Source organism: Monodon monoceros, unplaced genomic scaffold (assembly GCF_005190385.1).
Source record: "Monodon monoceros isolate NGI ecotype Baffin Bay Population unplaced genomic scaffold, NGI_Narwhal_1 Super_Scaffold_1, whole genome shotgun sequence".
NCBI lineage: Eukaryota > Metazoa > Chordata > Mammalia > Artiodactyla > Monodontidae > Monodon > Monodon monoceros.
In genome coordinates this window covers 65,220,955-65,246,217 of record NW_021703765.1, presented here as the reverse complement: position 1 = coordinate 65,246,217, position 25,263 = coordinate 65,220,955, and the positions used below count along the sequence as shown (strand labels likewise).

The 25,263-nt window shown below is 46.1% G+C and overlaps 2 protein-coding genes across 2 annotated transcripts in view; one reads left to right on the top strand and one right to left on the bottom strand.

Moving 5' to 3' along the window:
* Positions 1-2,164: 2,164 nt before the first annotated feature.
* Positions 2,165-6,241, bottom strand: CUNH22orf31 (chromosome unknown C22orf31 homolog). The gene is given in 8 exon segments (XM_029218339.1): positions 2,165-2,413; positions 2,415-2,483; positions 2,486-2,609; positions 2,743-2,807; positions 3,510-3,823; positions 3,826-3,879; positions 3,882-3,942; positions 6,209-6,241. Coding segments are annotated over 8 exon segments (969 nt in total).
* A 6,485-nt stretch (positions 6,242-12,726) lies between these two features.
* KREMEN1 (kringle containing transmembrane protein 1) overlaps positions 12,727-25,263 on the top strand; it is a 63,509-nt gene continuing 50,972 nt past the window's right edge. The window contains exon 1 of the mRNA XM_029232226.1: positions 12,727-12,823. Within this exon, the coding sequence (XP_029088059.1) occupies positions 12,727-12,823 (97 nt within the window). The remainder of the gene's footprint in view (positions 12,824-25,263) is intronic.

Here is a 25,263-nt window from a genome sequence, read left to right as displayed (position 1 = left end):
CGAAGGGGTGGGGGGTATGGACAGCAGCTTGCACCTTGTGATTTTAGCGAAGGGGTGGGGGGTATGGACAGCAGCTTGCACCTTGTGATTTTAGCGAAGGGGTGGGGGGTATGGCTTCTAACATGAACTACAAAAAGCAGCTTCTCATTGTTGAGATTTTGTTTGTTCGTTTGTGGCTTTGTGTTTGTTTGTTTGTTTTTAATGCCTTTGAGTGCATATTACCTTCCTTGTCTGAAATCATACCCCCAAAGTGGCTTTCTTTAGCCCTGGCTGGAAAACCACTCCTCAGCAGCCTTAAGCAATAAATAGATGAGGAGAGCATGTGGCTTCAACTGGGCTTATTAAAATAAATGAGTCCAGTTTTCATTCGAAAGAGCAGTAACTACAGATGGCCAAAAAAACCGCATTTAATTTTCATAGTTTATAGGGTGGTAGAAACAGAAAAGTGAAACTTTCAGGCTTTAAACCTCAGCCGTTGTCTTAAATTTGTGTTGGGTCACCAGAGTATGGTGACCAACTATATCGCCTCGCCATTCAAATCAAAAGAAATGTCTTCTTTGAAGTCGTAAGACTCCAATAATGATGACAAGTACCTTTTCTTGGTGGCCTCTCAGTGGCATGTGGGAGTTACATAGCTATGGAAACTGGGAGCATCACATCTTCCATTGAGAGAGACACACACACGCACACAAACACACACGCACGCAGGAATGTGACTGTTGGGTGTGGTCCCGTGGCTCAGCCTTGGGTGTAGGACAGCCATGTAGACTGAAGAGTGCTAGAACCAGTTAAAAATGGGGGGTTGGGAGTTCTGGTCCACCAGGTACCTCTTTGTAGTAGACACAGCCCCAGGATGCTGGCCTTAACTCTCCGTCTCTTTGCCTCTCCCTAACCCTAACCCTAACCCTAACCCTAACCCACGCCGTCTTATGACACGTCCACCACTGCTGTCCACCACTCACACCCTCCCTTATGTGCTGCTAGTTCCTACTCAAAGCTCATGCAGGACTAATGCTTTTAAAATGAGGTCTAAAAAATAATTACTAATCAAGAGTGTTATTTTTTAAACAGAACTGCCTTTTTCTATTCTTTATATAAACTCTATTGTGTTGGTCTAACAAGGCACTATTTTAAAATGTTTTTTTAAAAATTTCTCCCATAGCACTTAAAAGATATTTTGTAAAGACTTTGCTGTAAAGATTTTGTAATAAAGTGGTCTAAGGGCTCCTTCTCCAACATTACCATTAAAAAAAAATGTTTTAAAGGCTAGAAAACAACTTATGTATATTCTGTATATGTATAGCAGCACATTTCATTTATGGAAATATGTTCTCAGAATATTTATTTACTAATATATTTATCTTAAGCCATGTCTTATGTTGAGAGTGTGACGTTGGAATAATCATTGAAAATGACTAACATGAGGCCCTGTAAATACATGATAATTGCACACAGATTTTACATATTTGCCGACCAAAAATGATTTAAAACAAGTTGTAGTCTTCTATGGTTTTGTAACAAATTGTACAAATGACTGTAAAAAAAAATACAATTTTATCAAGTACGTTATATATTGTCATTGCTCTATTTGGTAAAGGTCTACAGATTCCACAAAGGAGAGGCCTGCGTGAAGCAGTGCCTAATAACATCAGCTCGCTCATGGGAGCATCTGTGTAATTTCCTCTCCTGTTAACACAGAGTTCAGGTTATTGGGGATCCAGGTGGTGTCTGGGCAAGTATCTGAGAGACGGTGTTTGAGATTATGTCCCTGAGGTGGTGATAGGTTTTCTGCTCAGCCCTGTGGGGGGGAATGGTGGTCAATCCCAGCAGTCCACTTTTCGAACATAGGGACCGTAAACTGGGTATAACCATCGACTTCATCTGCTAAGCCTTTTCCTATCTGGAAGACTGAGGCCCTCCAGCCCCTCTTTAAGGAAAAGGGACTTGTAGGAAAAAAGCTTAAGCATCCAGCCTGGAAATGACCAAATCATGAAGGTGGAGAGGGGCCCCGAGTCTAAAGTGAATCTCATACCCATCTGTCTTGTTTCCCGAGGAGGGCAGTCACTGATCTGTAAAGTGCTCTGAGATCGCGTGGAAGGTGCAAAGTGGTGTTTATTCTTCGGACATCTAGCAGAGAATACCCTAATCCTGTGAGCTACTGTCCCTATTTCTCGCTCTTTGACTTGGGCCATTTCTTGGGAGCATGCTCCTCGTGGACCTCTGGCCTCTTCCTGCCTGGCAGTGGGTTCTTCTGAGCACCTTCAGGGGTGGCAGCCTGGCTGCAAAGAGCCTCCCAGGGCTTTGTTTTGATGGCCTTGCCCAGCTCCTAAGTGTACCTCTCGGGGGTCCCCGAAGGATTCCACAGCATTGGCTCCACCACCGTGTGGTGCAGAGCCCGGTGGCCCTCTGTGCAAGAGGCCATGGATGGTTAATGCATCCTCCGACAGCTGCTGTGTCTTCCTGGTTTCTGGAAGTGAGGTGAGGCTCGGCCCTTCCAAGACACTGTCCCAATGTCCCGGGGTAGCACTTGGGAGGCAGCCACATGTTCAGCATATCTGCTCTCAAGATCTTGGCAGAGTGTTACTTTTTTCTCCTTTGAACTTTCTTTACTGTAGCCAGGAAGAAAGCAGAGAAGTCAAAGCTAAAACTTGAGAAGGGAGCTTAGGATAATTATCTGGGATTTGTGTCCCCAAGTCTTGGTTACAGCCACAACCAACATTTGTCTAGCATGTTCTAGTTTACCGAATTCCTTCAGGGATACTGCTGCGAGCGTTTCCCCACAGCCCTGTAAGTTCAGCAGGAGACAGCTTTAAAGGCAAGGAAATTGGAATGGGTTTGCCCAAGGCCACACAGCCAGAAGGTGGACCACGGCTGTTACCTACTGAGTGCCACCCAGGACCCTAAACATCTACTCTGTGCCAGGCTCTGCTCAAAAGCCCTTTGCATGCATTAACTCATTTCATCCTCATGAAACCCTGTGAGGGGAGGGCTGTTTCTCCACATCTTATAGATGACAAAAACCAAGGTAGAAAGAGACTGAGCCCACGGTCCCCCTCAATTACGGTCAGAGCTGGGATTTGAACACTGACCACCTAGCTCCAGGGTGCATTCTGAGCTCTGCTGGCCACCGTGGACTAACGGAGCTGGACTCAGATCAGGCCTCTGGACGCCAAGTTCTCCATGCGGACGTTCATGACCAGGTCTGTGGCTCAGCTCTGGGGTTCAAGCATGTGCATCTGAGCCTTTCCCATCCTCATTTTTGCTTCAAGTCAAGTTTCTTTTGTCTCCACTTCTGAAAGCCACTTTATCCTCCTCTCAAACTGAGCAAAGGAGAAATAGGCATGACCCCAGATCTATCCTCTCTCCACTAAATCACGCCCCCACCTCCATCCTGACCCCCCACAATCCTGTCTTTAACTTCAGAGTTTCCTTCTCTTGGCATGAAGCCCTAGCTTACCTTTCCCTCTCCCCACCCCATCACATTTTCTCCACCACCAGCCATCACCTACCTCATTGACGCCTCCTGCAGGCCTCCTGTGCCTGGGTGAACCTGGCCACTGCCCCACTGGCCACTTGCTGTTGGAACTGATGGAGTTTCTTATCCTGCCCCGCTGGGCGGCTTTCGTTGCTGAATCGTCCTTGGGCTTTAATCTCTTTGAGGGTTTCGCATCTCCAAACTTGCGTGGTACTGGGCAGCATTTCTCCTTCAGTTGTCGCCTGAGCAAAAGTTTAACCAGGGAGAAGGAACTGGCAATTAATGGGTTCTTTACAACTTCCCAAGAAGAGGTGGTACCTGGTACAGGAGCATTGATTTTCTGGTTGTCCAGATGTTGGTGAGAGCTGGCGAGTCCACATAGCAGTCCTGAAGCCTGGTGTTCATAAGATAGACTGTCAGAGTCCACAGGTGGGGTTGCTGGGATCTCATCTCACAGAGATTGGATGCTAGAATTATAAGGGGGAGAAAAGGAATAAAAAAGGCCAATTCTCAAGCAGAGACTAGAAGGTCTACTTTGGAGGTAAAGTATTAACATCTTTTTATAGACCATTCCTTCCACACAGCTCTTAGAAATCTTTCTGCACAACCTCTCTCCTGCTCACCAAAACCTTTTGTACCAAGTAGGGAAGCAGTAGAACTTCACAAGGTCACAGTGATGGTCAGGTTCTCAGAGAACATAGCATGCTTGGGCTGGAAGCGGAGGGAGGGTCAGAGAGCATTTATAAGGAATTAAAGACCATTTCTGTCCCCTGGAAAGCTAAGGGAACCCATGGCAGGAAAGGAATGGGAGATGGGATCGCTCAAACTTCCTATAGGAGCTGTAGCCACTCCTCAACTATGCTGCAACCCAGAAATGACAGCAGGTAAAATCGTGCCAAGCCCTGAAATCACTTTCTAACCAGACTGCCATGAGCCAAGAAAAGCTGCTATGCAGGGAAATATACTCTGGGGTCTAAAAAGGCAAAAGCACAATGTAAATGATGCTGGCCTCCATTTCTTGGGACCAGCCAAGAACAAGAGAACAATTTGGATAGATTAGAATCACACACTTAAAGAGACCTGGCTTTCTAAGAAATGTCATCTATAATAAAATAAAATCACCTTACCATATTTCGGTTGCCTTAAATTTTATTTTAGTTAGCTTAGTAGGGGGAAGAAATATGTATTTTCTTTTTCCTTTTTCTCTGTTTTTTGTTTTGTTTTAATATTTCTATCACCTGTCTTTCTCTGCCTCAGTCATGTATGGGCAAATTGCTGTTTGTTTAGATTTTGCCTCTCATGCAGTTTTGAACCATTATCTCTAGTATTTGTGATGTCACTCTGGTTTGTGATGTGGGTGTGGGTGGGTGTTACATCATCAGATTTTTATAATTAAATTATGTTGGAAGAAGTTCTATTTTCTTGTGCTTACAGCCTCAGGAACTTCTCAAGCCCTCATTTTCCCCAATATGGCGCGGGTGAATTTTGAAGGTTCTGACATTCTTAAGAAGCACACTTTGCACGCAATGTAGTCAAATATGCAGTCCAGATTTGTGGATACAGGTAGCGAGATGCATCCTTACAGGTGCGAAAGGGCCCTTCTCTGTGCACATAAAGAAGGTACTGTTAAGTTCTCAGAATAGCTGCCAAGGCTAGGGACCAGAAATGAAAGAACGCATTCCTGCAGCCCTGGGCACCTCTGCCCGCATGTCTCTCCCGGGGAGAATACATGGTTTCTGGAATGCGGTTTTATTTTACATCCCATGGCAAATGCAGTAATTAGAGCTGTTAGCAGTGTCAAGGGCTTGAAACAAGAACAAAGACGCCTCTTCCTGGGAACTCTTGGGCAATGCCTATCTCCTTATCAGGTGCCTGCCCTGTTGGTGGTTTTGATTTTTCATGTACAGAATGCCAAAGGAGGCTCCCTCTCCGGGGGGAGGAGAGCGAAATGGTGGAAAAACAGAGTATGAGTCTGGCAGGAGTTCCTGGAATCACATGCGTTGCCTGTTTGGTTTTTTTGTCCCTGGAGTGAATCAAAGTCGCAGGCAGACCGCACCGCAGGCCACCGTGGAACCACCACCGGCATCTGGACCCACAGATGCTTGGGAGGACAATGGGGTTAATTCAGTGGCAAGCTCTGGCCTCACCTCTCGAGAGGTGGGTCAGTTTTAGAGCTGGGCGTTGGAAAGGGTTTGTCTTTGGGAAGGGTCTGCAAACGTCTGGAGACTGGGCAGGCAGGCATCCTTTCAAAGCCAGTGAACCCTGGAGAAGTGCCACCAGGCTCTGGGGCTACGGTCTGCCTTTACTCTGCATGGCAGGGACAGAAGGGCAAGAATGGCACATGGAGCTGCTCTTCTGCTTTCCTTCTCTCCTTCCCCATCTTGAGGTTGGCTTTCCCACACCACCTTTTTCCAGACACTCAAATGTATTTACTTTCCTAGGCCTTTGACTCAAGAAGCACTCAGTGTCTCCTTCTCGCACAGAGCTGTTCACACAGATGGCAGATGAAACAGACTCTTCAAGTTCTATCAAATTCTTCTCTCCCTTCTGTGTAACTCCCTTCAATTGACCCTGCCCTAGTAGTAAGCCTCACGTTCCTTAGAAATAACTCAGGGTAATTTGGCCTGTGCTATTTTTATTTCAGTAAAATCTGTGTTGATTGAATGCTCACTGTAGTCCAAACATGGTTCTAGACAACACTTTACCAACATCATCTCACCAAATGCTACCAACAGTCTTCTGCATGAGTTTGGGTGCTGCTGCCATCCCTACTTTATAGATGAAGAAACTGAAGGTCAGGGACTTCCCTGGTGGTCCAGTGGTAAAGAATCTGCCTTCCAATGCAGGGGACGTGGGTTCAATCCGTGGTTGCGGAACTAAGGTCCCACATGCTGCGGGGCAACTAAGCCCACATGCCACAACTACTGAGCTCTTGTGCCCCAAATAGAGAGCCCAAATGCCGCAAGCTACAGAGCCCACGTGCTCTGGAGCCCGCGTGCCACAACTAGAGAGAAGCCCATACAGCAACGAAGAGCCTGCGTGCTGCAACTAAGACCCGACACAGCCATAAATAATTAATTAATTAAAATTTTTTAAAAAGGAAAGAAACTGAAGGTTCAGTTGCTCAAGGACCATGCCTCAGGCCCAAAAGCTAGTAACCAACAAAGGCTGGACTCAACCCAACCAGGGTCTATACCACCTTTGCTCTTATCCACTCAGAGCTATGCTGTGACACTTTGCCTTGCATCTGGTTGGCCCATCCACGTACCACACCTGGGCACGGACCACATCAAGTCCTATTGATGGCTCCCAGATCCATTTCTCAATGGGCAAGTGAATTCACATCTCTGCGCCTTACTTTCCTCATCTGTGAAATGTGGATAGTAGGAGTGCCTACCCCAGGATCACTATGCGGAGGAAATGGGACAATGCATGTGAAGCACTTGGCATGGCTCCTGGCAGAGAGTAAGTGCTCAGTAAATAAAGTTCTAATTAATGTTGGGGTGTTTTTGGTTTTTTTTTTGTTTTTTTTTGGCTGTGTTGTGAGGCATGCGGGACCTTAGTTCCCGAACCAAAGATTGAACCCACGCCCCCTGTGGTGGAAGCACGGAGTCTTAACCACTGGACCACCAGGGAAGTCCCTAATGTTATTAACATTATGGCCCATTCACTCATCTGACCCCTTCTTGAGCCCCTGTCGCTCATGGTCTGAGTGACTTAACCCAACATTTTATAGGAACTTCATCCCAGGTCCTTAGCTGTGTGCCCATCTGGTTTATGAGGCCAAGCAATGAGCCTCTTTTTTTTTTTTAATTGAGGTATAGTTTTTCAGATTCTTTTCTATTATAGGTTATTACAATATATTGAATATAGTTCCCTGTGCCACACAGTAAATCCTTGCTGTCAAGCAATCAGCCTCTTGAAACGGGGGATGATTCTGATCTGACTTGGGTACCATGACATTTCTTTTTCCACGATCCATCTTCACTAAACATTTGTCAGATTCATCAGCCTTATGGAGGTGATGTATCTACAGGAGCTACATTTCCCCTTGGTTTTAGAAGTTGTCCCAAATATCCCTGCTTTGTTAGATGGAAAGGGAAGCGGGTACCTGAGGATACACTAAGGAAAGTAACTAGTCTTTAACAGAGGTTGTTCTGTTGAAGGTTGTTCAGAAGTATAAAGTCAGGATGGAAAGACTCTATTTGATCCAGGGTCCTGAAACCATGGCAAGAGTTTCCATTGTTGGTGCCAACACTTGATCCAGAGACCTTGGGGCTGAGGTCATAGGGCTTCCATGTTGCTGAAAGTCCTGTTCCTGAGTTTGGTTCGCCAATGAACCTTTTTCACTCTGCTGAGATCAGTCTAAATAACCTTTATTTTCCACCCATCCTTTGGAGCTGTTCTTCCTGACATATCTAAACCACTGCTTCTGTCTGGAAACACATCTGCCTGTCTCTGATGCTTAGCCAGTCTCTGCTCAATGTATTTTTAGCTCCGATAATCTTTCTTCTTTCTTTCTCTCCTCTACTACCACTCTTCTCTCTAATTTCTCTGAGCTCCTGTTCACTTTCCGGAGGGTCAGTGAATAAAGAGGAAATTGAGCCGGGCTTCCCTGGTGGAGCAGTGGTTAAGAATCCTCCTGCCAATTCAGGGAACACAGGTTCGAGCCCTGGTCAGGGAAGATCCCTCATGCCGCAATGCAACAAAGCCCGTGCGCCACAACTACTGAGCCTGTGCTCTAGAGCCGGCGAGCCACAACTACCGAGTCCATGCACCGCAGCTACTGAAGTCTGCGCACCTGGAGCCTGTGCTCCGCAAGGAGAGAAGCCACCGTGATGAGAAACTCGCACACTCACCAAAAAGCAGCCCCGCTCTCCGCAACTAGAGAAAGCCCGCGTGCAGCAATGAAGACCCAACGCAGCCAAAAATTAAAAAAAAAAAAAAAAGTTAAAAAAAAGAGGAAATTGAGCCAATTTATATGAATTCTCATCTTCCTCCTTCATGCCCCACCCCCAAATTCTAGTGGAATTTAGTTGTTTTTAATTTCCTCAGAAGATGTTTTTATTTTAACACCCAAGCAAGTAAACTTCCACACCCATATGGGAACACATCTGAGGTTTGTGATGTAGAAGTTTTAGGAGAGAAGAGAAAAACTTTGGATGAGAGAACTTGAAAAGATTCCTGAACCATGATGCAAACTCGGAGGACCAGTGATTTAGACCACATGTACTGAATACACACCTATCACGGGCCAAGTATGTGAAATGAGGTTGCCCTGCCCATTCTGCCACCCCTTCTCACCTGGCTCTGAGTTCTCAGATGTGGCCACCTGGATGCCCCACAGACACTGCTAACTCGTTATGTTCAAAACCAAATTCTTTTTCTCCCTTCACCCCCATCAGAACAGACTAACTACTGCTTCTCTTGAATTTTCCATCACTAGTTGCCTGACCCAGAACCTGGGAGACAGGATCAGTGCTGAGATGAGCCTGAGGCTAAAGGAAAATCAGGAATCTAGGTCCTGTTTTTATTTACAGTTTTGAGATTCTGTTCATCATTAATTTTTTTTTTTTTTTGCGGTACGCGGACCTCTCACTGTTGTGGCCTCTCCCGTTGCGGAGCACAGGCTCCGGACGCGCAGGCTCAGCGGCCATGGCTCATGGGCCCAGCCACTCTGCGGCATGTGGGATCTTCCCGGACCGGGGCACGAACCCGTGTCCCCTGCATCGGCAGGCGGACTCTAAACCACTGCGCCACCAGGGAAGCCCTGTCCATCATTAATTTTTTGACATTCATTTAGAGTTTTTAAAGATATTGCATTAAAACACTGTCCATTAAATATATTTAATATATTTAAAAATTGATTAAATATTTGTCTTGATTACTGAGTTTTGGGGGGCCCCCTTAAATCTTGTGCCTGAGGCCAATGCCTCACTTGCCTCACCCTAATCCCAGCCCTGGACCACTCAGTAGGCGTTGGTTGCTAGAACCCCATAAAGATAAGAAGGCAATTCACCACCGTGATGAGGAGTAGGGTCCTGAAGTCCCACTGCCTGGGGTCATAGCCCAGCTCCACCACTAGGCAACCTTTAAGCAAGCCATTTAACCGCTCTGTATGAGGGGGCTCGTAAGAGTGCCTCCCTTATAGGGCTACCGTCATATGAGAAATGTGATGACAAACATTGCACACTGCTGAAAGTTTAGTAAAATCCTCAGTAAAGGTTTGCTATTCTTGTTATTATAATCAGACTCCCCATCCAGTGCTCTCTCCACAACATGACTGCCCTTTGAGTAGAAATCACTGCCGCTGGAGTTTCAAAGATACCAGGATCGCCCAAACTCCACCAGCTGAGATCTCTCAGCTTGTTGGCAAATCCTGCTGCCCTCGGGAGGAATCCAAGGGCCTGACTGCAGAGCCGGCAGACAGACAGACACCAATATCTTCCCGGAGGCCCGGGGGCTACAGTCAGTGCCCTCACTCTTTCCATGAAATAAAGCTGCTTAAGGACTGAGGCATGTGAAGTATTGAAATGAATATCTCAGGCAGCTCCTTGCCAGGGCCAGGGACCACATAACTGAGCAAAGACCTTGAGCCATTACGTGCCCTGACCTAGACCTGCTCGGTTGTATTTTTAGCCTCTGTGTGCTGTTTCCATCACCTGTGCTGGGCTTTACGCTAGAAAAGAGGGGAGGGAGGGCTGGGGACAACTAGAGAGATGTTTCTCATGGCAGCCAGTGGGGGCAGGAGCTTGCACACTATTTCTGAGCTCTGTTGTACAAGCCAGCTTTCATGGGCTTGCAACATTTCAGGGGTGTGTGTAGTTAATGACACAGGCCCACCGCCCCGAGCTTAGAAGGACCTCAGGCTTGGTTTAATGCTCTGTTGTCACCATCTTGAAATTCTTAAAAATTTTGAACAAGGGGCCCCACATTTTCATTTTCATTTTTCACTGTAGCCCATTCTGGTTACACAAGGCCAAGAGAGCAGAATAAAGGAAGGGGGCTGGTACCCAGTCAACAGGGGTGCCTTTCTGCAGGGCAGTAAGACAGATGGGAGCTGCTACCATGAGGCATAAATCCCCAGACTTGGCCAAATAAACCTGATTTTGAATCCCCGCCCCCCATCTGCCTCTTCTTATTTCCTCCTCTGAAACTAGGATGAGATATGAAAGGACCTTGTAAACTGTAGACAGCTGTGTCCCGCTTTGCTAAAACCTTTCCCCTGCACTCTGTTTAAAACAGTCCACAGAGCACCCTCTGTCAATATCATCATTTTCTTGTTTTTGTAGTACATTTTGCTCTCTGAAATTCACATTATTTTCCTGTTGGTTGACTGGCCTCTCCCCTCCGTTTGAGTGTCAGTTCTAGGAGTGTAAGTTCTTTTCTTGCTGGTGCTCTTGACAGGCTCCACACTGAATATTTGTTGAATGGAGGAGGGATCACGCTTACTGAGTACTTGCTTTGTGCTGATGGTTTTACCTGCATCTTCTTCCCATTTTATTCTCCTTCTAGGGCCTCCTGCCTGGGAGGGTGCAAGTTAAGAGTTGAAGCATTGCCAGGTTATGTTGGAGGAGGTGATTTTGGAGGTGGGGAAGGGCCCAAAATGGTGAAGGAGAAGGTAAGCAAGAGTGGGAGACACCAGGTGGGATGTGGAGGGCATCCCCCTGCTCCAATAAGGAGCCAGAGGATTCTCGACCTTGGTAATGACCCAGGGAAAACAGTGATTGAACAAGCATACTCTTGCCGTGGCACTGGGTCGTGTGGGTAGTGTGACGGAGCCAAGAAGCCTCGTGGGAGTAGTTGTGCCTTTGGGGCCCAGCTCTGGGAGCAGCTGGGATGGGGGGATGGTTGGGGGCGAGGTGGCGGGTCTTGGGACCGGGCGAGGGGGATGGCTAGGGGGCGAAGGGGCCGGTGCACCTAAGGCGGGCCGGGGACAGCCCAGCCCCGCTCAGGGCGCGGCGAGTCAGCACAGGAGGGCTGAGGTTCCCGCCGCCGCGTGGGGCACAGGCCCGCACTTGCAAGTCTGGGACCAGGGACTTAAAAGAGCCCGGCGCACCGCCCGGACCTGCCCCGCGGGGCGTCACCGCGGCGGTTTAGGCTGGAGCCGAAGGAGAATCTCTGCCTGGGGTAGTGTGGGGGAGGAGAGAGGCCCACCACAGACCCCGGGGGCCGGCGGGAAAGACCTTGTGGGGGAGTGAGGCCACGCGGGGCCGACAGTTTAAGCGAGCCACGCGCTCTCTGCGTGCCGGGATGGCAGTGTCTAAGAAAGCACCATTGCCCCACCCACTTCTGGATTTTCTTGGTATCGGGCGCTTTACTTGCATCTAGCTAATCTAATCTTGTGAAGACCTTTTTAATATTCCTATTTTGCAGATGACAAAGAGTAGGAAACATGCCCCAGCTGACAGAAAATGTGCGATAGGATTCGGAACCGGGGCTCAGTATGCTGCCTCTTTTGTGGCTGCAAAAATTGGGTTGGTGAAAGGAACTCAACATTTTCTAAGCTCCTACTGTGTGTGTGTCAAAGTTTCCACGCATTGTCTCATTTAGTACAACCTCTTTGGGAGTAATTGCTATCAACGTCCCCATTTAACAGATAAGGAAATTGAAGTAAGAGAGCTATTTTTCTTTTAAATCCGCCCAAGATTTTACAGGTGATCAAGTGGGATATGAACCCGGACAGGCTGACTCCAGAGCGCCCTTTTTTAAACCGCTGTGATGAGCCAAGCAGGGAAAAGCGGTTTGCAGACTGCTGTTCTGACTATAACGGCTGCGGCTGAGCCCGCGTGTGGGTCACGACCCGAGTAAGGGTGGAGCAGGGGTCACTGGGCGCCCGGCCCGGTCCAGCCGGCTCAAACCTCCGCTTGTGGACTCGGAGGCTGTGCCCCAGGCTCCGCCCCTCACCTGCTGGCCCCGCCCCTCAAACCAACCAAGAAAGCGGTCCGCGGGTGGGCGGGCCCAGGTGCAGGGGGGATGTGGGTGGGGCCTGGAGCGTGAGTGGCAGGCGCGGGCGGGGCGAGGCGGGCGTGCGCAGTCGGCTCCGCCCCTCGGGCCTCGCGGCGGAGCCTGGCGGGCCGCTGGCGGCAGGGGCGGTGGCGGCGCTGGGGAGGGCGGGCCGGGGCGGGGCGGCCGGGCGGCCGGGGCGGGGCCACGCTCGAGCCTAGCGTCCCGCTCCCATGGCCGTCCCCGGCTCCCTGCGTTGCCCCTTCTCCCCCGGGCCGCGCCCCGGGGCCCCGCACTGACGGCCCATGGCGCCGCCCGCCGCCCGCCTCGCCCTGCTCTCCGCCGCTGCGCTCACGCTGGCCGCCCGGCCCGCGCCCAGCCCCGGCCTCGGCCCCGGACCCGGTGAGTGAGCTGCCCCCCCCCCACTCCCCGCTCCGCCCGTCCGGCGCGGAGCCCGCCCGGGGGGCCCAACTCCCTCGCCCCTGCCTTCTGGGACTCCTTCTCCAGCCCCTCAGCGACGCCCCTCAGACGGGGTGGCCCCTCTCCTCAGGACCTGGGACTCCCCCAGACCCCTTCAGCCGCCCTCGGCCGGCGCCCTGTCTGCCTCAGTACCTCCCAGACCCTTTGGTCAGGCTCCTCAGGGACGTTCCCCCGGCCGGGATGTCTCCTCTGTCTCAGGACCCGGCACCCCCAGCTCAAGTCCCTCAGCGACTCCCCCCGGGCCGGGACGCTCCCCCACTCCGCCTCAAGACGCTGCCCCCCCCGCCAAGCCCCTCAGCGACACCCGGGGCCAGGATCCCCTCCGCAAGTCCCAGAACGACGCCCCCAGTCCCCCCTCCCACCCACGCCCGCGAACCCTGAGTCTACCCGCTCACGAGCGAGTGCGGGGGCGACGGGAGCGGGTACCCGGCCCCTCTGCCCGGTCCCGGCTGCACCCGCTTGCCCAACACTAATTTCTGAGTACAAGTCGAGGAGAGTAAAGTTGACCTGCCCGCCCTGCTAGAGGTAGACCTGGGTCCAGAGACGACCGGCTCTACCCAGCCAGAACGTTCCCTCCCTAGCCATCCCCCACCCCACCGGGGCCGCTTTGAACTTCCCCGTGACTCGGTGCAGGTCCAGCGTGGAGAGGGGAAGAAAGTAAGGGGTGATGGGAATCTTCTCCCCTACAGAGCTTAGGGTGCTTATCCTGAGAGTGCAGTGCAGAGCACTCGTTTCCCCAGTAGGCCCACACTTTAAACAGGGTAACCCGCTCCCCAGGCCAAGGTCAAGGCCAGGTCTTCCCCAAGTGGGGCCCTAGACCAGGATGGAAGCTGTGACTTTGCTTAGCTTGCCCGCACACCCTTCCTTGCAACAGAACTCTCCAAGTTGAAGAGCAGGCAAGGGGGCGTTGTCTGGCCCAGGTACATTGGTCCACAAGTTGTTCAGGTGTTGAGAATTCGGCATTAATGGAAGCGACAGGAAAAGTGCATTACAGGTTTGCTGAAGTAAGAAAACCGGCCTCTGGGTTCTCCACCCAAAGTCGCAGACTGTGATGTCGGAGAGAGAGGATTTTGCTGATGAAAGAAAACTCCAAGTTGCTTTGTTTACTTACCAGCTTGGATTTGTGATAAAGATAAGGATTTAGTGTTGTCGCTTACTATGTGACTTTGGGTTGTGCCTTCAGCTCTCTGAGCCTCAGTTTCCTCATCTGTAAAGGAGGGGTGATGATAACTCCCTTGCAGGGTGTTGTGAAGATTAAATGATGTACTGCAAGTAACACACCCACATGTAGCAGGCAGTCACTAAACATATTTAATACTTCTTTTTATAGTGCTTTACAGTTCACCAAGTGCTGGACACCTCCTTTGCCCTGGGAATGCTATGAGCTTCCAGTCTGATTAATCCCTGTTAAAGGCAAAGCTTGGCTTTAGAGTGGTAGAAGGGGGCTCTCCAAGTGCTATAAACCTTAGGCTCAGGAAGTGGTTTCTGAGTGATCAGTGGCCTTCCAGGGGACAACTACAAAAACTTGTGCAGAAGTTTGATCACTTCTACTGTTTGCTGTATGTGGGGAATGAAGGAGGGATTTTCTGAGAGCCAGGATATGTCAACATAACTGTAACCTAGTAACCCCTTAGCTCCACTTTGCCATATGTGTGGTCAGGATTTAATGACCTCTATGGAGAGAGAGGTATGGGTGGAAATAAACCGTTTCCTCTCCTGGAAAGGGCAGAGTAATAGCTCTGAAAAGTGTTCAGTGAGCCAGCTGTGTGCTTATGCTTGTTGGAAGGTGGCACCCTCTCCTCAGGCACCTTTGCTTTGCTTGGAAGGGTCAAATGCAGCAGCTCTTATGTAGTTTGAACCTCAAACCTTGGTGTGTGCTTTTATTGGAGTCTGGTTAATTGTGAAATGATTTATGATAAGTGGCCCATGTTCCCAATTCAGTGAGCCTCACCAGCTTTTTTCCCTCCCATCCTAGTACATCAGTGCCTTTGTGACTTCTCCCCTTTAGTTCCAGAGGCAGTTTTAGGGAGATACCACATGGTCTTCAGCATCACATCCTGTCTAGAGCCTACCCACTAGTTTTTAAAAATCCTTTCCAATGAAAAACACGTTTTACTCTGAGGATATGCCAAACTTGACATTTCATATTTTTGATACTGTAATTTTCTCTAAAATTTTGTGGATGGAAAAAATTATTTCAATACTTATATTCTGCATAATTTTGTAATATTTAAATTACTGGTGGTTTGCATTTTTGAATGCTGACTTTATAAAAAGTTAGCTCATTCCCTATCAGTGCTACTTCTAATTACAGTGTGTAGCCAACCCCAGATGACCTCCCTTCTCTTCATTCTTTTGAGATTCTTTCCCTTCCTTCACAACTGATAAGGAGGAAGGTAGAGGTTAGTGGTGGAATCTAGACTCCCTTTTCAAGGAGGAAGGCAGCCAGGGCCGTGGGCTGATGGGCTCTCTGAAGTGAACTCCCATCTGGAATTTACTGACCTGCAGGGGACAGCCGAGAGGTAGGAAGAGCAGAGAAGGCTGAGTGGACTTCAGCTCTGAGTTTTCCGCCTAAGGCATATACCTGCTTGGGTGTTTCACCACATTTAGGGGCTTTCAGGTGTGCGTCAACAGAGTGTATCAACTCTGGTTATGTTTGCTGTGAACAGCCTTTTATGCTCATCCTCCTCCAGCTCCTCATGTAGAATTTGTCCCATTAGACAGCAGTGTGTCTGCCATAAAACCTATGAGTTCAGTTAACAGTGAGAGCTTCATACTGTACAGGGCCTTATCCCTCTTGGGGACTCCATTAATGTTGTATAGAATTACCTGTATACAACCCAGGGGCTGAGAGGAGTGAAGGGGACTAACGTGCATTACCAGTTACTTTTATGTATTTTAAGAAACAGGAAACTATCAAAACTGACCTGGCATCAAAGAACTCTGATCTTTTTGTGAAAGTTTTTGGCTCCTCGACAAAGCTGTTTAACTGTTTGAGATAGGCAGTGAGACCTTTTATAAATCTTAGAGCAAAATGAAGTTCAGTTTAGGCTCACTGCTAATAAACAGCAAGTTGGTACACTTAATATAGATATTATTGATACATTTACTTATGATTTAGCATATGTGGATCAAAAGCAATAAATGATGAAGGTAAAATATATTGCTTTAAATTGCTTTACAATATACAGATTAGGAATTTTGGGTGATGGGCAATATACCATCTTTAGTTTAGAATTTTTGAGCCTATAATGCCATCTTAGGCTCTAAGTCAGGTAGGTGTCAGCAAACATTTTTTGTAAAGGGCTAGACAGTAAATAATTTGGGCTTTGTGGGCCATGTACTGTCTGTTGCAGTACAACAGCTGCAGAATCTCAAAGAATGAAGAGAAGGGAGGTCATGTTTATAGAGCAAAGCAGCCATAGACAGACTGTGAATGGATAGGTGTGGCTGTCTTCCAAGAAAACTTACATGGACACCAATATTTGAATTTCATGTGATTTTTTTTAACAGTTTTTTAAAAATTTTATTTATTTTTGGCTGTGTTGGGTCTTCATTGTTGTACATGCGGGCGTTCTCTAGTTGCAGCAAGTGGGGGCAACTCTTTGTTGTGGTGTGCGGGCTTCTCATTGCGGTGGCTTCTCTAATTGCGGAGCACGGGCTGTAGGCGTGTGGGCTTCAGTAGTTGTGGCACGTGGGCTCAGTAGTTGTGGCTTGCAGGCTCTAGAGTGCAGACTCAGTAGTTGTGGCACACGGGCTTAGTTGCTCCGCAGCATGTGGGATCTTCCCGGACCAGGGCTCGAACCCGTGTCCCCTGCATTGGCAGGTGGATTCTTAACCACCAGGGAAGTCTAATGTGATTTTTATATGTCACAAAATACTGTTCTTTTGGTTGTTTTCAACCGTTTAAAAGTTTTAAAAGCATTTTTAGCTCATGGGCCATACAAAAACAGGCAGTGGGCCAGAGTTGGCCTGCAGGCTGGACTTGACCAAGTCCTGCTCTAGGTCCATATGTGTTGATTTTTTGCAGTGTTCACTGGTCTGGAAAAGTGACAAGGAGGCTTGCTGAATGAACCTTTTACCTTTTACTATAAACTAACTTTAAGAGGCAAGGGAGAAATGGTTAAAAAGGTAAATTTTGTGTTAGGTATATTTTACCACAATTAAAAAAAAACATATCGAGGGAGGGAAATTTCATACACATACATTTGGATCTTTAATAAGACTTTAAAAAATACTTTAAAAAGAAATTCAGGGGCTTCCCTGGTGGCGCGGTGGTTGAGTCCGCCTGCCGATGCAGGGGACACGGGTTCGTGCCCCGGTCCAGGAAGATCCCACGTGCAGCGGAGCGGCTGGACCCGTGAGCCATGGCCGCTGAGCCTGCGCGTCCGGAGCCTGTGCTCCGCAACGGGAGAGGCCACAACAGTGAGAGGCCCAAGTACCGCAAAAAAAAAAAAAAAAAAAAAGTAATTCAGTATGGTTCAGTGTGCACTACATAAAGAAAATAGAGCCTTCCTCAGAACCAGCGCATTGTTTGTTCAGCTATGCAGATGTTGCTTGGATCAAACTGTTGAGAGATTTGTTTCTCAGAGGAAAGCCCAGGCAGCAGGTGGCACCAGCCCTGAGACATTTAAAAAAAAGGAAAAAAAAAGAAAACAAACTTCTGTCACTTTCCTAAACAGTTGAATGGTTCTATTGTCATTTTTAAAGTGGCCTTTAAAAAACAATGGTGTGCTTAGCATGGATGATTATTTTGTTTTAATTAAAACATTTTAGAAAAAACAAAATGAAACACTCAAACATAACAAATTGATTGTGTTTGTACTGTGGAACAGTTAATGCAAAACACTTGGGAGAGGCCGTAAGTTTGGATCTGTAGTTTTTTCTTAGTTTTTGCCTCCTGAATAAGGATAACAGAGGAGGAAGTGAATGTGTTCCTTAGCAAACTACCTGTGCAGGTTTTGAGGTGAGGTCTCCTCAAGCCCCCTTTTGTCACCTGGCAGGTTAGTTTCTGTCTGGCTCACAGTGAATGGGTGAAGACGGTGACTGACATTCTTCCACATTCATTTTGACCTTGAGTATCCAGGTGGAACCCGGAAGCATTAGTCTAGGAGAGGAGCCTGAGGTCACTCTGTTTTTTCCCCCTCTGTTGTCTTCAGTGTCATTCTCTCAAGATGGCAGTGCTTCTTCCCCAGACGTCACCTCTGGGACATTATCCTGGATTCGGATTAAACAGGGAAAGGATAGAGGCCGTTGTAGAAACATTAGAAGGGTGTCCACACTCCTCAAAAATAGCCACTCCACAGAAACCTGCCTTCTCATCCTTTAAGGAAATTCCTTCCATCCCCCTTTTAATCCTCTTTCTAGGTAAACACCTCCCTCTTCTGGACTTGCAACGGTTTGAAGAGGAATGAGGTTGGGGGCTAGGAAGTACTTTACAGACAAAAGATTTGAGGCCACCTCACACAAGGCTGCCTCTCCCTCCTGCAATTATGAGAGGGTACTTAATAACAGTACCCTCTCGGGGCTGCCCCTCTGCTGGGCCCAGCTTCTAGTTTTCTTGCCACTGATTTAATCCCTGGCAAGTAGCCAAAGCATTAAACTTTATTGTTCAATTTACCACGCGGGCGGGGCCCTGCTTCTAGTGGGCTGAGGAGGCTTCCAAACCCCAGTGTCATACCACATTAGCAACTTCAGACTTTGAGGGCTGGATTTCTTTCAGTTTGGTTAGATTCTTGGTTAGAACCAGAGTAGTATATTCACACTCAAAGTTTGAAAGCTCGGAAATAATAAAAACAGCATAGGCAACTTTTAAAGATGATACAAAACAGTTGTGGCATTGACTTATAGGGCTAACTCTAAACAGAGTTAGAGTTTATATCTTTTAAACAGAAATGTTAAATGGCTGTCCATGTTCCTTGGTGTCCTAAAGTTGGATGAAAACATGGCGACCAAGTAGTTCTAGAACAGTAGGGATTGTTAACCAGTGTCATCACAGTATGTAAATTACTTGCTGCTGTTCAATCTATAAAAATTCATCTTCAAAGAAAATTATTGGGCTGGTAAAAATATTTTTAATAATGACCACAGAAGCCATATTTGTTTTTCTTTGATGTTCTTCCAAAGACTTCTTCTGGTTTTAATCAGATTGTTCCCACATAAAATACAGTGGAAATCTACAATAATAAAATCCCTATTCCTATGTCTATGGGGAAATAAACAGGATGGGGACTGTCCTTTTAAGGGGCTTTCCCCTTCCTTTTCCCCAGACTCAAAGCCTCTTATTACTGGTGGGTGTTTTGGCATCAGTTAAGGGCCTTCAATCCTTCCCTCCCTCCATGTTTTGCTCTTTCATTAAAGTGTTTCTGTTGTCTAATTATATCCTTTCAATCAAATTAGAGACTGCAGCATCTGGTGAGGGCCGTAACTGCTGCCATCTGCACCTCGTATATACAGTCCTTTTCAGCTGAGAATCACTCAACTTCCAAATGGCAGGAAGAGATTTGGAAAAAGTTTAGTTGGAAGGGAGGTTAACTTAAAAGGAACATCTTCAAAGGCTGGGTTCGATGCCCTGCTTGCTGTGATGTGTGTACTGCCATGCAGAGCTTCATCAGCTTGGCTCACCAAAGATTCTTCTGTAGTGCTTCTGGCAGATGAAGGGTTTCTGATTGTCTTAGCTGAAATGACTAGCCCTCTCATCCTGAGGCAGCCCCGGGGTGAGCTGAAAATTTCTCCCTTGAGAAGAATCTTTTGTTGTATGACCACCGGTTGGTTAATGGATATGACACTTTCTGTTTATTTGACCATTTCTTCTAATCCAGTGGTTTCAACTAGAGGAGATTTTTTGCCCCCAAGGGACACTTGGCAATATCTGGAGACATTTTTGCTTGTCACAACTCACTGTGTGGTGGGGAGGGGTGTGCTACTGGCATCTAGCAGGTAGAGAGGCCAGGGATACTGCTTACGATCCTGGAATGCACAGGACAGCGGCCCCCTTCCCCCCCAGAATTATCCAACCTGAAACGTCAGTAGCACTGAGGTTGAGAAACCGTGTCCTAATTATATTATTCTCTTATCCTTCCCTTCACTGTGGCCTCGGAGTAGGCAACTCTGATCAACATCTTTTTTCACTCTTAAGAAAATAGATTCTTCATTGTCCATATCTAAACTCCTTAAGCATTTCCGTGAACAGTGTTTCAGAAATCTTAATGGAGTAAGGTCTGTGGGTCACCGTATGTTTCCACTTTCTCTAGAGTAAGAGTGCCAGATTAAATACAGGACACTCAATTAAATTTGAATTTCAGATAAACAGTAATTTTTTGTGTTTGTCTCATGCAATATTTGGGAATACTTTAAAAATCATTCGTTGTTTATATGAAATTCAAATTTAACTGGGCATTCTGTACTTTCATTTGCTAAATCTGACAACCCTACTCTAGATCCATGAAACATTACATGAAACTTTAAACCTTTGACTAGCAAATCAGTCTGTTGGCCACCATCTGCCCTTATTGTTCTGGGTGACTAGAGGTGACAGCAACGCCTGCTCTTGTTTGTAAGTCAGTGCTACACTGACACTTTCCTTCTGCCTCAAGCTGCCTCCATGGCCAGAACTTCTGAAACTTGTTACTTGAGTCATATTTTTATCTTGGGACCAACTAACAAACGCTCATCAAATGCCTACTGTATGCCCAGCATCTCTGACTAGGACTCATCCCTGTACCGGTTCTTAGAAGATGACAACTTTGTTGCTTCGGGTTTTACTTTAAAGATGTGCTCTAGAGATACGCTGTCTACCTGGCAGTCAGCTAGCTCCCCATTCAAGGACTGTTGTATTATTTGCCCATCCCACATCAACCAAGGGAAGCTGAATAGCCCAGAGCCTGGCTTCCATGGAGCATTGGCTGCCCTCCAGGGCTCCATTATTGGGGAACTTTCTTGCCCTCTGAAATTAAAAATAGGGTACAGGCAATACTGATGAAAGTTGTCCAAAAGCTGGATTATAACAGTTTATTTTTTCTCCTTTTTAGTCTGACTGAGAGCTTCAGACAGTGGGAAATAGTGTTGCTCAAGTGATGGTGAGGCAAGGTGTAGATTTGAGCCAGGTGTCTCCCATTGAAAGCAAACTCAATATCAACATGAGTATTCATTACAAAGGGGGTTGCTTATTCCCTATTACAAGTAGCTCTACTGTGGATTCCATTTAAATAGCAGACTCCCCTGGTTTAAATAGCAAGCGTTTGATTTTCAAATACTTGATTTATATGAGCTTTTCTGGAACTTCTCCCAGGTCATTGCTAGGTAGGGCGTGATAGCTAGCCTGGAGGCACAAATTGGTGAGGAAACCAGGGCACTCTGAAGATGTCTGTCATGGGTTTTTCCCCTTAGCCCTCCATACACCTGATTCCCTCATTCAACAAAAGTTTGCCAGGCACGTCCTGTTTGTTCTGTAGTTGCTGAGAATACAAAGATGAGTGAAGAAACTTACGGGCTAGTGGAAGCAGGGCCAGGTGCTTCTTGAGCAATTATAGGTCAAGCTGATCAAGTCTTAGAAGAGCTGGGGCAGCAGGTGCTGTGGGACTTGTTTCAGAGCCTCTGGTTTCCATAGGAGTATAGTGCTCTCTCCTCTAGACCCTGAGCTTTCAAATAGTTCTCCATCTTTTGTCTTTTTTGTTTCCTTTAGAGTTGATTTATAATGTACTAAGTTATTGTCCATCAGAGAACTGGACTTTGAGCTTTAAAACATCTTATTGTGCTTCTCGTTTCCTTATGTGAAAATTCTAGTGTGAAATTTTATTTCAAGATTGAAGAGGATATTTATAAATAAACATCTAAAGTAGATCCATTTATACTCAAACATTACACCGAGAGAGGTGCCATCACCACACCATGATAGAATATGTTCTCTTGGTATTGGCAGTAAAGCCCATGGTTAATTAATGAAATGTTTTTCGTAGAGTTCTGCTGAGCTAGTAACTTCTAACTTAGTGAGTCCATGCTTTCACTGAGGCTTGGCCTAATCTCTCTGTATATGTTACAGAGCTAGATGTTGATAGGTTAATGGTCATTCTTTCTTAAGAACTATCTCCTGGTCTTCAGTTTGATGAGTATACTTGTATATAATATCCTAAATGATGAATGTAAGTTCCTCAAGCACTACTGCATGTTCATGGTGACTCTTCCTGGCAAAAACACATGTCCTTCACAGTGACGGCCACGGCATGCTTTCCAGTGGGTCCTGCCTGGGTAGGAGTGGAGCATATTCAAGATGAGAGCCAGATGGGAGGAGTGGTACCCAAGCAGCACTGCATTCTGGGCCTGCTCTGCCTCAAGAATTATCTATTTTTCCAATTTTTATATAGCAAATAATAAGGACCCCTCTCTGAAGTGTTTTCGTGGGTCTTCTGGATTTAAACCTGTTGTCTGTTGCTTACAATATGTTCAGTTTTTCTTAAAATAGTCTTTTAATTAAGTATTTATCTGTTAATAGAGATGAATAAACTGGAGATTCAAATAGAAGACCTCAGGTCTCCTTCCAAAAGTATGAATTCTTTAGTTAAAATAACTTTGAGAGGTATGGCCTTTTCTTCTGACATTGCTCCCATGAATGAAAAGGAAGATCTAAAAGATATTTTAATGGAAAAGCTACTGATAAATAATTGCAGTGATTATTTTTGTGGTACTTCTACTTTGGGCAAAAGTACAAAAGTACTTTGTCCTCTGGTCATTTGAACTGTGAATACGTAGTCTAAGAACATGGTAGGCGAATGTCTGTCTTGATTTTAGATGACTGAATTTATGGCTGATTGAGTTTGTTTATCGTTCTTGAAAAGAAACTAAGGTAGATTAATTGTAAAACAACATGTTAGTAAGTATTTTCAAGATGTCCTTTCAAAAAATTTTGCTTTGGGAGATTTAGAACATATTCAAAAATAAAAGTGTAAGGAAGTCATGTGTATCCATCTCCCAGCTTCCACAATCATAAACCAAGGCCAAAGTATTTCATCTCTACCTCTTTCATCCCCCCAACTAGATTATTTCTTAACAAATCTCAGCTATCATATCATCTTATCTGTAAATATTTCAGTATGTATCCCTAAAGGATAAGAACTATTTTCAAAAACATAGCAACAGAGACTTCCCTGGTGGTCCACTGGGTAAGACTCCGTGCTCCCAACGCGGGGCGGCGGGGTGGGGGGGGCCTGGGTTTGATCCCTGCTCGGGGAACTAGATCCAGCATGCATGCTGCAAGTAAGAGTCCGTGTGCCACAACTAAGAAGTCCACACACCGCAGCTAAAAAAAAAAAAGATCCCACATGCTGCAACGAAGATCCCACGTGCCACAACTAAGATCTGGCGCAACTTAAATAAATGAATAAATATTTTAAAAAAACAAACATAGTAGCAGTACCACTACCATTATCACAACTAAAATTTTAGCAATAATTTCTTAATATCATCAAATATCCAGTCAGTAATCAGTTTTCAGATACCCCTGGTTGTCTCATCGGTGTTTTTACCGTTCAAACCAGGACCTAAGCCAGGTACAGTTAGGTGATGTGACTTTTGAGTCTCTATTAACCTAGAGGTTTCTCCTCTTTTTCTTTTTCTTTTTTCTTGAAATTTATTTGTTGAAGATGTAGTTTCTTCTAAACAAAAAGAGTGCTTAAATGCCTCTTCAGAAGGAGGGCCCACATAAAGGTGAGTTATTTTTTTCCATAGAATTCTCACTTAGAGAAATAGGTAGAATTAGAGAATTTTAAGCCTGGGAGAGATTTTAGCCATCAATCCTTTCCTGTCACACTCCCTCAGACTTTTGAGCCTCAGTTCTATTTTGTTAGAATCTTGAAATTAGAGTTTAGTGTGAAGGGATATTGAGACCACCTGTCTCAAATCCCCTTGTTTCACCAGTGAAGCAATGGAGCCCCAAATCCAGGTGATTTCTTCAAACCCCGCAGTGTCAGCTACTCGTCTGGTGTCATTTCCCCTTTCTTCCAGTGATTCTCAATATGTACCATGTGCTTAGAAGGCCCCTCCCTCCTACCCTCTCTCTTAAGTAATCTAGGTGATCTAGACCTGATCGCCTGCCTCAATGTAATCATGGGACTCTCTTCCCTTGGGGAGCCATCGGCGTTAAAGACACACAGTGTCTTCTCACAGGCTCTGCTGTGTTAGGATGGGAAAGTCTGGGAACCCCTGCCTTCCCAAGGCCATGTACCTCTTTACCGTGGGGTTCCACATAACTGAAATAAGCATTCCTGAAGTGCTTTGGAGTGTCTGAGGGCAAAAGGTGATTTTGCCAGGGACCATAGGCTTTGAAGACCTACCCATGAGTTCCCACTGGACACCAGTCTGTACTGGAAACCCAACAGAGCATCAGGTGTGTTGTGCAAACATCTGACGACACTCTTGTGTTGCCCTCTGTATATTAAAGGGAGCTTTTTCCACTAAGCCTTGTATTTCTATAATCTACCCATCTACCAAATTTTATAGATGTCTTTAAAAGAACAGATGTTCCCACTGGAAAATGTTTCTGCCTTCTTATTTTAAGATGCCATAATTCAATTTAATGCTTATTGATTCATGTTAATTTCAAACTGGGCTAAAACCAGCCAGATTCTTCCAACATAGGATCAATAGAGATGCTGAGTGGTCCTACATGGAACAGAAAGTCAGCTTTGATGGATTAAAAACAGTGACTCTCACAAACATCATATAATAGAGATCTAACTAGTAATTAGCTACCAGAAAACCGGGAAAATTCAAGACTCAATATGAGAAAAACCTCAATAGTGTGGTTTCAGGCAAACAGTGTAGTTAGGAATGACCTAGTTATAGAGCTTCATTGAGAACTTATTCTTCAACTTTATTAAATGTTATCAAGGAATAGAATGTCTTTTGCTTTCCTACCACCATCTCATATATGTCAAGTTTTGATTATTTTAAAACACATCATTATAGTTTTAAATATGAACTTTAAAAATGCAGTGCACGTGCAACCTGTCAGGAGTTAAACTGCCTGGTTCTCTTAACTTGGCATTTTCTTCACTTATAATAAGTACAGATATTGAATTATGTGATTTCAGTAGCATATATAAACAAAGATGTGTTTCATCCCACAGTTTAAATTTTGATTAAGAAAAACATGTACCTTTTTTTCCTTACTTTTTATCCACTGAATGCTGGGATTCAACATAGGGTTCAAACCATACATATTTTTCCTATCCTGATGGTAGCCTGATAACTGCCCATTAAATCACTAGGTAGACAGACTTTGGGAATTGTACTGTGGAAAATGTATCTGGGAATATTTCTAGGTCCTCTACAGGTCATGCCTCTAAATCAACTGAAATCTTCAAATA